The sequence below is a fragment of the Halichoerus grypus genome, chromosome 9 (genome assembly GCF_964656455.1).
Source record: "Halichoerus grypus chromosome 9, mHalGry1.hap1.1, whole genome shotgun sequence".
Classification (NCBI taxonomy): domain Eukaryota; kingdom Metazoa; phylum Chordata; class Mammalia; order Carnivora; family Phocidae; genus Halichoerus; species Halichoerus grypus.
In genome coordinates this window covers 7,472,310-7,485,009 of record NC_135720.1, presented here as the reverse complement: position 1 = coordinate 7,485,009, position 12,700 = coordinate 7,472,310, and the positions used below count along the sequence as shown (strand labels likewise).

Sequence of the window (12,700 nt, the reverse complement as noted above, 5' to 3'; positions counted from 1 at the left end):
AATCAGATTAAGCCTCGCAAAGTACATAGGCTTTCGAGAATAATTTTTCCCACTGTATACTGCAGATTTGGGGCTGTCTTCCACATGGTTGAATCTGTCCCCAACTAGATATTCTACCATCTCGTAAATGGAATAGGCTTTGGCAGACTTGCTGGTTTAAGCTGAATTAGACAATAAACTCCCCGTGGTCACAGAGTACGCTTTCCTTCCCTACTTTCAGCAGGCTCCACACCGTAATGCCCTGCCCTGCGTCACACGAATTTTCAAGTGCAAATTTCACTGGAATATACTGTAGTACTTCTTATGCGCAGACGCCATTGCACCCTAAGACTTTAATGGCATGATTTCCATTTTCAGTGAAACGTTGGGTCAAGTGATACTGCATATCCACGCTTGATAACATGGTTTTATTTGTTCAAGTAATCTCTACACCCAACATGGGGCTTGAACTCCTGACCTCGAGATCAAGAGTCGCGTGCTCTCCTGATTGAGCCGGCCAGGTGGCCCAAAAACCTGGTTTTAAAAAGAGCAAGGATACACACACAACACACACACGAGAGGCCTACCCTTCTTCCTTATTATTCTCAAGTATATCTAATAAAACTTGGTTTGCTTGTGCCTGGGCAAAGTCCACAGTTCAGACTTTTTTTTTTTTTCCTCCACCAACGTCTTATTATAAAGGGGAAAAAAAAAAAAGCAGTTTATTGGGGTAGTTAGGTATTGGGTTCTCCTCTTTCCCTCTATTACAACAAGGTCTGCCCATGCCAAGGCTTCTTATTTAAGGCAGGAGGTTTGGGTTGGATTATTCTTCAACGCCTAGAGAGGGTGGGACCCTTAAAGAGATGGGTACCTTGAGGACAGTTTGTTAGGATTTGAATTGGCAAATTTCACATGCCTGACTATTTTGTTCAAATTCCAAAAGATAACCCCAGTGAGAGAAATCTTTATGAGAACAGGAGGTAATGTATCATAAACTGGTGATAAGATAAAAGATATCTATAAGCAGTAGGAGTTAAAGCAACTCCTTATTGGAGACAGTCAAGGCAATGGGCGAGGGAGAGAGATTAGAAAGAACAGAATGGGCATTGGGCTAATCTAGAGAAGGGGTTATTCCAATAGAAGGAAGAAAGTCCAGGAGGGTGGGTGACCAGAGCCAAGAGAGGGACTCAAGCAACCGTCCATAAATGATCCCATCAGGAACAGAGAAACAAGGAAGAAACAGAGTCAAGGCAAGCCAGTCCCCAGGGATGACTCATGGCCTGCCCTATTCCATCCCATCCCCAAGACTCTCTGTTTAGTGACAGTAGTAAAGAGGAAAGGTAGTGGAAGGGACAGCATGATAAATGGACTCTTTCTTCCCACAAAGTCACTTAGACATCATCCAGCTCAGTTTTCCCTCTAAAATCTTTCCACAGAGATGTTCCCTTCAGCTGAGGAAGCTAACTGAAGGATCTGGAGCTATGGCCGAAAGCCATCCGAACAACCAAGCATATTTTGCCTTAAAAGTTCATGTAAACGTTGCGTGTTATATCATGGCATATCCATGTTCGTTTTATTTTTTTAAATAAAATATATCTTGGATCTTTCAGCAAAACGGATGCTTGGGTGACGTGGGCCTGGTTTATCCTGCAGCTCTCCACACTCGCTGGCATACTCCCAAAATGGCCCCACCGTGTTGGTGGCTGAAGAAGCTGGCCTGTACGCCGGCCTCCTCCCTGACCAGGTCAGGAAATGAGGACACAGAGGCCATGCGAGGTTACCTCCCAGTGCCGGGGCCAGTGCAGAACCAGAGACAGTCCCTGGTCTCAAGGAGTCCAAGGTCCCACAGAAAGTAAGCAGGTGACCTGGGTTGGGGACCTGGTCCTCCCTTCTGCCATGCTGCTTCTCGGGGTCCCTACAAGGCCCCCCATCTCTGTGGCCCAGCAGAAAGTGTCTAGAGAGGGAGGCCTGGCAGTCTCCAGATTCTGGCCAATGCAATGTTCCTGTGGCCTCCGACAAGGCAGGACACCTTGACTGCCAGCCTGCTAATCCTCTCCCTGCCCAGAGAGGCAGGCAGGGTCGCGTCCCATGGTGTACCCGTTCTTAGGAAACTGCCACTCACTGCTTGCCCAACACCCACAGGACACAACTAGATCCCAGCCTGGTAAACCACATGCTCTAGAAAGGTGCATCCTCTCTGGGGAGCCAAGCCACAGAGAAGCTGTTAAGACCAGACTGTCTTAGAGACAAATCACAGTGCAGCCATTTGAGAAGACAGAAGAGGGGGCAGAGATGAAGTTCCAATTTGGCTAAAATTGGACCCAATATAAATAATTAAAACAATCAGGCACATTTAAAATATTTCTGCGGTCCTCTCTCCCTGTTTCCCCTACTTAAACTTTAACCCCACTCTTCCACCCAGAAACGGAGGCCGAAGGAGGAAGTTGGTGACCCCACAAAACTTTCATTATCTCATTCGGTCCTTAGTAACTTCTTAAATTTCCACATGATGCGGGGGTTAAGATGTAGAATTTCTGCTCATTTATGTGAAGCTACGGAAGGTCCTTTGATCCTGAAAGAAGATCCAGGGACCTTGTGGGAAAGAACGAATCATGCAAGTACATGCAATGCTTTTAAAATTTCTGTCTTATCCTGTAGGCAGCCCCGGTCTGGTTCATCTTTGTACCCTCAGCGCCTGGCCCACGGTAGGCTGGATACAAGGGTTCAGAGAGGGTTCTGGAATTGCGTGGGAGTCTGGAAGAACAGATATACCCGCGCCCCCCCGCCCCCCCCCATGCCCATCTTTCCAGTCTTGGAAGGGAGAAGGGCAGACAAAGGAAGGGACAAGGTGGTTGTATGCCCAGCGTTACCAGGCATTGGGCTGGGGAGCCGGGGCCTTACCTGAAGTAGGGGCTGGTCCCAGGACAAGTAGTAAAAGGGCCCTCTGGTGTAAGTGAGAAGGCGGGAGAGGCTTGAAATGCCTTCAAGATTGGGAGGGGAGGGTGCTAAGAGGCAAATAAATAACCAGTGAGACCTGGGTGTGGAGCTCACTGGTTGGCCTAGAAACTGGGAATTAATCAGGAAATCCCAGCAGACAGACCTGAAGTCAGTTAAGGGAAGCGTGCTCACAATTCTTTCTGTAGATATGTTAATCTATCCCGCCCAGGGGGTTGTCCCACCCACCTGGGGGAGTTGAGGCCAGCTGGCTCAGCCAGGCCTTGGGGCTGGGGCCACACAAGCAGAAGGCTGTGGAGTGGGCCATATTTGAGTACTTCATGGTGACATGTCTGCTCTTCATTTCTTTTCTTTTTTTTTTTTTTCAATTCTTTTCTGTTAATTTAAATGACCGAATTGCCCCTTTGGTTGGGGCTGCCATTGTAAAACCTGGTGAGCGCAAGTTAGTCCTGAGAGATGGGTTTGCTTGGATCCAGGAGTTCCCTGAAGTTCTCAACTGCAGGCAATTCTGCCCCGCCAGCGGACATCTGGCAATGTCTGGAATGTTTTTGGCTGTCACTCCTGGGGTGGGGGGTGGGGGGAGTTCCACTGGTAGAGGCAGGAATGCGGCTAAACATCCTGCAGGGCACAGCATGGCCCCACAACAAAGCATTATTTGGCCCCAAATGTCAACAGCACCCAGTAGAAGAATTTGTCCTAAGGAATGTCAGCCTGGAAGGACCTAGCCCGGGTGGGGGGATTCGGCTCAGATAGGCAAATCTGACCCCTGACTCCCTGTGCCCACCTTTCCCTAAGCTACAACACCCATTCGGTGCCAGGTACTCCGCCCCGTGCTAGGAACAATGCAGTTAGAAAGCCCCTGCCATCAATAAGCACCCAGTGCGGTGATTAGGATCAAACCTTAAAGAGCGAATTGCCATTTAACGTCATAGCTTCTGAGAGTGACGTTTTATGAAGGACAGGTGATGGGATGGAGGACGAATGTCAGGAAAACAGAGGCCAGAGGTTGGGGAGATAGGCACAAAGGTGGTGCACATCTGGGGAAGGAAGCCACTCGCCACCGTGGGTCCATGCAACCCGCTCTTCCCCCCAGCAGAAAACAGAAAAGAGGGGCTCAGAACCGGGCCCGGGAGGGAGGTTCAGAGATTGCACTGATGGTGCGTTGATAGCGGCGGCATCCTGGGAAGAAGCACTTGGGATGGACAGGCTCTTTAAAATTTCATAAGTCTGGGTTAACCTCTGCCCACAGAGAGGTGACAGCTCACAAGGGAGCTGACGGAGATGGGAAAAAGACCAAATTTTGCTCCTGGTCAATTCGTTTCACCGGTTCTCTTTTCAGAGTTTGTCCGAGAGAAGCTCAGTGTCTTTCCAGATAAAACTCTGCCTTTACACGCGGTGATAGATTTGTTGACAAAAACAACAGAAAAGAAAGTCTGCCTCTCCAACCACAGCCTTGGGAGCCATTCAAGCAGCAACCACAGGTGTCCTCAAGAGCAACTTCTCAGCAAAGTTCCATCCTTGGTTAAAAATCAGTTTTGAGGTGGCACAGTCGGTTAAGCATCTGATTTTTGGTTTTGGCTCAGGACATGATCTCGGGGTCATGAGATCGAGCCCCACACCGCGCTCAGCACAGTCTGCTTGAGATTGTCTCTCCCTCTGGCCCTCCCGCTCCTGCTCACTCTTGCTCTCTCTTTCAAATAAATAAATCAATCTTAAGAAAAAGTTAGTTTGGAGAATAGTTCGTATTTAATTTGATGTTATGTCCTACACTGTCATTCAGCTATTTGAACCACAAGACCCTTGCCCTGCCCCACCAGATCACCTCTCTGGCTGAACCAGAACAACCAAGCTCCCTGAAAACCATAGCAGCTTGTCTCCTAGGCTCTGCTGCTGGCTGTTGCCCAAGTTCAAAAACACTCCTGTCTCTTCCGGTCTTTCTGCAGCTCCCAAACACTAGGATGAAAGGGATAGAGGGGAAGGTCTGCATGGTAGACGTCTGATCCTTGGGTCAGACATGATCACTGCGTGTCTGCTCAGTCCGTGGCACGATGCTGGCCCGGGGCACAGATGGATGAATATAGCAACGGCATGGAGGGGGCAGCCGTACACAGTTCAGCAGTCTAGGTTCGAATCTCACCTCTGTTCCTTATTACGAAAGCAGGTGAGTAACTCACCAATCTTTACTTTCTGCATTTGTAAAATGGAAAAGATAATAGTTCTACCTGCTTGGTTTGTTATGAGGCTAAAGTGAACTGATAGCTGTGAGATCTCAGTACTAGATGGGCACACAAGAAGTTCCTCATTAAAGTGGGCTGTTACCATTCTCAGAGAAGCTACATGTTCGCTGGTCCCCTGAGCATCTCCGATGGCTTCGGCAGGTGACCTGCCATCCCCCCAGACCGAGGACTGATCTTCTGCAGGAATTTTAGGGAACAGCTTCAGACTCCTCTGAAGTCCAAAATGTGCCTTTTTTCCTGGAGGAGGCTACATAGAATTAACCATGGACTAGCCGCTAGGTATAACCCAAATTCAGAAGGGAGAGATCTATGCCAGCCAGAGTTATCTGGAACTCTGGAACAGCTTCACGCTGGAGGCAGAAGCTGACCTCTTCAGAGATCAAAATATCGAAGAAGAGGCACTTGCTAAATGTTTTCTCTGAAGGTCGGACAAGCAGAGAGGGTGGTTCTCTGGATGAACTTGGTTATGTTGCCCATGTAATCTCCGTGGTGAAGGTAGAAATCAAATGGGGGCAAAACAATTCTGAGGAGCTTCGTGATATCAGGAAATACAAACAGGATAAGTACTCCAACAAGGTTTTAACATTCTTTATTTTGGCTATTTAGATTTGAGGTGTTGAAACCTACTTGGTTTTGTCAGGAGACATGGACTTGCAATGCGTTATGGGAATTAGCTCTAAATGACAAGAGGCTCTCTAGCAAACCAGTGGGCATATAATTTTGATGACGGTGGGAATTTCCCTTTTAAAAATGCTATACTTGAAGTCCATCTGGAGGGAGCTATAGTCCCAGGGAAGTCCATAAGTGAGTCGCTATGAGGGAACTTTGAGAGATTAATGCTCAGCTTATGCTTTTCAGAAACAGAACATGTAAGTCTTCTGGACTCTATTCCTCTATGGCTCCAGGGTCAGAAATCCCACCTCTTCCCATTTCATTAATCGACAAATGTTTCCTGACACCAGCTGTAAGCTCAACCAGTGCAAAAGATACAAGAAAATTGTAAGATGGACAACGGTCAAACAGCTAACCACTCTTTCCTTCTCCGCCCAGCACAATCTATATATAAAATTGTTCAGTGAAAGAAGCATGCAGTGCCATTAGCTAATAAATGCCTCTCTCAAAAATAACCCTCCCTGGTTTAAGGGACTGTTTCCACATTTGTCTCCCTGTTCGTTCCTCAGCTTCTTTAGGAAAGAAATAATTTCCTACTTATTGCTATGTCCATGACTTATAATACCGGACACATGATAGTCAACGTCATTTGTTGAGGGAATGAATAAAGGAGTGGATGATGTAAGCATGTATATATATGAATGAATGAAAGGTGACTGAAAAGTAGGATTTAGGATCATAGGATGAAGCAGAAAAAAACCAGACTGGAGTAACAAAGTGAAGACAAAATCGAAAACAGGTAGAAAATCTTTGGTGGAAGAAGAGTGCGTTTGAAAAATACAGGAGACAGGTTAGACAGATCATTCCATGATAATGTTCACCAAAAATTGCTTTTATTTTAAGATCTTTCTCCTTGCTCAGTCATTAGACGTATTCTCTCTGAAAAACCCTTCAGATATTTGAAAACTGTAGCTATTTACTCTGCATCCAGTTTTGCTCATAGTTGTGTCCATAGCACTTGGCAGATACAAGAATACAGTGACACAATGATAAAATGAATACTGTTAAAAGAATACAAGATACAATGAATATCGTTAAAAGAATGAGTTCCTGATGTGAGCTTGCCCTTTCCCACAGCCTTAGCAGTGGTCCTCCCTGGTCCATACCACGAAGCCAAATTTCAGAGTACCAACACTTGCTTTCCAAACAGATTCTGTCTTGGACAAAGACTATTGAATTAGAGTTGCCCAGGCTCTGGGTGGTGTTGGGTGATTCTTAAGCCAGGCTTGATCACATATGTCTCTCAAAACACGTAGGTATCAAAAACCATTTAGAACTATGAATGCAGAGTCTTCACATGCACGTTAGACCTCCTTTTGAGAATAGAGCAGATTGCACAAAATGTAGTAAGTCGGCCACGTGCTCATCTGAGCTCCCCATGATTTAAAGCTATGGCAATGGTAGGTATCATTAGGATGACGTTGTAGGGACAGGTGGGGTCCCCTCTCCCAGATTTCTTACTTGTTTAAAGTCTGATTTAAGTCTGGCTTTCACTTCAAAAATAACTGGATTAGGTAGGATTCCACCACCTACTCACATCTTTCTCCTATCAATCTTTCTTCTGGTTTACACAAAATTCTGTCCCTGAATCTCTATTCACCAGCACAGAGTATACCTGCCCTATTTCCACACTAAAGACAGGACTTCTCCCCACTTGGGACAAGAATGGAGAATCATGCTGCATCTCCTAGCCCCCACACCCGTTCGCTGGGACAACTTTGCCTTCTTCCCTTTGACTTGCCCATCTCCTCTCCTTCCAACTGTTACATCCTCATCCTGGTCATGTTCTTCTCCGACTAACCGCATCTGCTCTCTCGTCACCCTCCTGCCTGGCCTCCTGCTCTCCAGCTGTGTGCACATCTGCACGTGCTGTCACCCCCGTTTGGTGGATCTTTAACTTGGGCACCCAATTCAGAGCCTTGCAGTGAGGTCCCAGCCCTGTGGCAACTGACTCCAACTTCTTTGCTGTCACATCTTCTCAGCCTCTTTCCCGGGACCCTGAATTCGCTTTGCATCTACAGCTCCATTGACCTTCCCCAGGTCAAGGATGTTGATTATGTTTTTAACCCCTCCTCAGGGTCTGATGATAGGACAGTATTTATTTATTTATTTCTGGCTGTGCTTCCAAACAATTCTTGCCCTTTGAACTCCATTCCATAAGGCTTTTTTGTTGTGAAATTGCTAGGTCTGGAAACTCCATCACAGACTTTGCCTTACACACTGGCCATCTGCTCTGCAGGGTCACAGGGTAAATCTACATCCTTGAGGACCATTTTCAAGCTAGAAAAACAGTAACTTAGCAAGACTGCTTTCCATGCTCTTTGCAAACATTGAAAGCCTACAGTTCAACTGCCGTGGGTACGAGCATGAGTTTTCAAAGCGAGAGTAATATGCTTTTTAAGGACATTTTTCTGTGCTTTATGCCCTTTAACTAGTTCTCTGGGCTTTAACTCTCTTTGGTTCTAGTTAGTCTTGTGCCATGCTACGCAGTCCCCATCTTCAGATAACTTTTGTATCTACAATACTTGAGATCTCTTGCACTATAGTAAGTTTTTTAAGTCCCAGATAATAGCATGTTTAGGTAAGGATCTCTGCAAACAGAACCTCATTAAAACCACCCCTTCTTCCTGTTTCCATGCTGAGGGGTTACTCTGAGGTTTCTAAGTAATGCTTTTGGCTTCAGTAGCAGGAAGGCACTATGAGGGCTGAGTGACCTTCAGAAATCTTTATTCAAAATTACAGATAATTTTAAGATTCAAGGATGAGATGACTACTGATCTGTCTTATAAAGGCTAATTTGTAATTCGGGATCCCGAATTAGGGGAATGGTGTCCATTATTAGATATTTCCTCAGATATACTGAATAAAAGCCTCAGTTCAATTCCAACCTGTTAACAGGCCCATTTAGACTATGCCTTTCTAGCAGATGTGTGATTGATTCTAATCATATTTAACTTTGCTTATTACTGGGTAGATGGTACTTTTCTCTCATGCTTTATATTTTTCCTGAAAATCAATTCTCTTTCTGCCCAGAGAGGATAGTAAGAAGATTCAGTAGTTTTAACTTAGGACTTTGACTTGTCCCTGTTGTCCCTGCCCATCTACCTACACACACACACACACACACACACACACACACACACACACACACTTTCTCCCTCTTCTTATGATAGTCTTTTCTAACTGCAGATGCTTCACTAATAATCACAGGTGGGTTAACACTTTCCCAATTTTGAAAAAGAGAAGGTCCACGGACCCTCACCTCCATGAGAGCCGATCACATGGGGAATCCGTCTAAGGACGATCACTCATACTTGTTGAACTTAGATTTTGTGCCCAGTAAGTGCAGGCTAGAGCAAAGAACCCTCTTTTGAATATTTAGACTATCAGGCAAACTTGTGAGGCAGATAATAATGTATCTTATCAGTGTTGATTCTCAGACACTCTGAAACTTTTTTCAAGGATCTCACCTCCTTTAAAGAAGTGAGTGCTCGCCCCCCCCCGCTTAGTCTGGTTCCAGCATTAATATCACATCTAGAGAACTGTCCTGGTTTTCTAAAACAGACCAGAATTGAGGACTTGCACAAACACCAAATCATTCCTTCTATAATTCCTAGAGAGGATGGAGAAATTCAGAGGCCAAAAATTAAGTAATGAAGAGGTAATTACAAATGCCCGTTTCCTTGACGACACCCCTCCCCCCAGCCCTCCTGTGATAGGGAAAAACCAAAATGAAAGTGAGGAGGGGTAGCCACAAAGCCTCGCTGGATTTTAGCAAGCCGAGGCAATCGCCAGCCGGAAAGCAGCAAGCAGGCTCCGACCGAAATACAAATAAATCCATTTATATCGGGGCTGCCTTTTGTGTAGTATTATTTTTGTGGTTGCCATAGAAACGCCAGGGACGGAAGAACGTGTTGCATGACACAGGAGACCGATCTGTAACAGGAACCTTCTCCCCAGCTTCATCTATTGCAGAGAAAACGCTCTCACCCAAGGGGAGGAGGCCTAAGGGGGGAAACTCATCCCAGAACAGCAGCTGGAAATCACAACCTGGAAAGGCACGCTCACCCTGCTGAGCACAAAGAAAGGGCGCAAAGCCCCTCTGCCTTTCAGGCTCTGCCCCCTCCACGTCCCCACTGTCGCCTCACTTCCTTCTCCACCTTCCACTCTTCCTCGTTCTGTACCTACCCCTTCCAGAGGTTTTAGTGAGGTCCAGCCGAGGAGAGGAGAACAGTGATAGAGAGAGAGACACAGACATCCGCCACGCCCAGAGGTGAAGTCGCCTGGAAACAGCACGAACAGCACATACCTCCTTTTCTGGCGGCCCCTGCCACATGGGCTTAGAAATCAGAAACTGAAAGGGAGCAGGCTGGGGTGCAGAAATTGCCACTAGTTTATAGGAGCTGTAAGTCAGCCAACACTGGAAAGAAAATGCGAGACTCCACCCATGGGGTGGACCCTTCGGGGGGAAAAAAAAAAAAGTGGTCCTCAGCTGACGTCTCTCCCCACCCCATGTCACTTCCTTTTAAAGCTACAATTTAGCAGTTACGGGGAGGGAAGATACGAGCTGGTGTAACATGAGTCACTCCCTTCCCCTTCCAATTAGTGCGAGGAAGTGCTTCGGTTAGCTTCGCGTTTGAAATCTGTGGCTCGGGAACCTGCCCGAATCAGAAACAAAGCCCGCTAGGTGGCCTTTTCTCTTCCTGCCCGCGGCTCCCCAAACCCTGTTGCATCCCCGGCCCGAAATGGCTCCTCCAGCCTCAGCCCGGACAGACCCCGGCCCCGGCTGCGGGGCGACCTGGAAATCGTCCTAAACCGGCTGGGTTTTAATTCAGCAAGTCTGCGATCGCTTTGTTTTGGAGGATGCCATCCACCCCCCCCCCCGCGCCCCCCGCAACGCTGTGCTGGGCAGGAGATTGCTCTCCACCCGGGAGAGCCCCAGAACGCCTTCAAGGAAATAATGCCGAAAACTCAAGTGATCAGAGACGTTAGGAACGGGGAGGAAGAAGCTCTGAGGTCGAGGTATTCTCTCCCTGCAGAGCAGCCCCAGGATCGATTACCCCTGCACGCGCGCACATACACAGGCACATGCAGGCATGCACGTGCACCTGGCATTTACATGTAGTGTGTTGGAGAGGGTCTGGGCAGACCTTTATAATGAAACAGTGTCATTGCAACTTTAAAAGAGGGCGGGCTGTTGAAACTCCAGAAATGCCAGGTCTCTAACCTTCCCACAACGTTATTTCAATCTCCATATAGTTCAGAGGTATGCCCCTCAAATGTCCACCGTTGGAACCATAGTCTCAAGTAACATTTGGGTATTTAGGTATGACTCCTGTGTTCACTCCCATTTCTTTGGATGTTTACGATCCACAGGGAAAAATCAAATGCTCACAAATAACTAGACCACACTGCAAAATTATGAAGACCTACAAATTGCTAAAAGCAAAACAAAACAGTGTGCCATGAGGACAGAGAAGATGGAAGAGTTTTTCAGTTATGGTGGGGGAAAGGTGGGCATTCGTAATTGAGGAAAGGAGGTTTGGACTGGGTCCTATAGGGTGTGTGGCATGTTGATGGTATGTGGTGGGAGGGAGGGAGATGGGGCGTGGATGCCCTGGAGGATGAAGGACATCAAAGGCATTAAAAAGGAGTCTGAACAGGGATCTGAAGAGAAAACCCATTTGTGGCATTGGCTTATTTTAATATCCAGGTGAAAATTAATTTAAGCATATAGAAATGCTTATAAAAGATGCTTGCAAGATCTTTCTTACAGCCAACGCAATTTTTAAGTGTTGTCATAACTTTTCAAATTATGTTTTAAAATCCATTTATTTCGGGGCATTTGGGTGGTTCAGTCGGTTAAGCAGCCGACTCTTGATTTTGGCTCAGGTCTTGATCTCAGGGTCCTGGGATGGAGCCCTGAGTCTGGCTCCACGCTCAGCTGGGAGTCTGCTTGAGGATTCTTAGCGCACTGCAAACTGTAAGGGGTGAGAACAAGAGGTATGTTCAATCAGCAAGACTGTAAGAAATTAATGCTGATCAGCGGATAAATTTAAAAAGACATAAAAGATATTGGGACGCCTGTGTGGCTCAGTCAGTTAAGCATCTGACTCTTGATCTCAACTCAGGTCTCAATCTCAGGGTTGTGAGTTCAAGCCCCATGTTGGGATCCATGCTGGGTGTGGAGCCTACTTTTAATTAATTAATTAAAAGACATGGAAGATGTAAACTGTAACACACCATAAAAAATGATACACAAATAGCCAATAAGCATCAACAACAACAAATATGCAACCGCCCATAAAAATATAAGATGTGCTGTCATTTCTTTGCCTTTCCACCAGTCAAGCATTCAAAAAACTAACATACGAGGATGCTATACGGTGGGCTCTTTCCTCTCTCGCTGGTGACAGTAAATTCTTTTTGGAATTCAATTAAACAAGATCTATTGTGAGGCTTTAAAACAGTCATATTCTTTATGCAATAATTCAACTCCCTAGAATTTATGCTAAGGAAATAAGCAGAGATGACCTCAAAGATTTAGACACATGTAGATTCATTAGAGTCATTTATGATAGTGAAGACTGGAAACCATTTAAATGTCTGAAGTAGCAGGTTAGTTATATAAATGATACGACACTCATATGCTAGAACATACTGCATAAATTTAAAACGCTGTATTTGAAAGACATGAGGAAACTTTCACAATATATTAAGTGAAGAGCAAACTAAGCTATGTATAAAACATAAACTCTTCTTTATAATTATACAAATATTTATTACATGGCCTATAACGGATTGGAAAGTGTCCCCCCAAAATTCATGTCCATCCAGAACCTCAGAAGGTGATTTTA

The 12,700-nt window shown here is 46.0% G+C and overlaps 1 protein-coding gene across 7 annotated transcripts in view; it reads right to left on the bottom strand.

Annotated features, from left to right (window-relative positions):
• AGPAT4 (1-acylglycerol-3-phosphate O-acyltransferase 4) overlaps positions 1–10,301 on the bottom strand; it is a 120,336-nt gene extending 110,035 nt beyond the window's left edge. For 3 of the 7 annotated variants that reach the window (XM_036091550.2, XM_036091551.2, XM_036091549.2), the window contains exon 1: positions 10,032–10,289. Coding sequence is in view for 1 of the 7 variants with exons in the window: in XM_036091556.2 (XP_035947449.1) it covers positions 10,032–10,179 (148 nt within the window). In the remaining 6 variants the exon portion in view is untranslated. Of the gene's footprint in view, positions 1–10,031 lie in introns of all 7 variants that reach the window. The other 4 variants (XM_036091554.2, XM_036091552.2, XM_036091556.2 and 1 more) reach the window with 4 other exon arrangements.
• Positions 10,302–12,700: the final 2,399 nt, after the last annotated feature.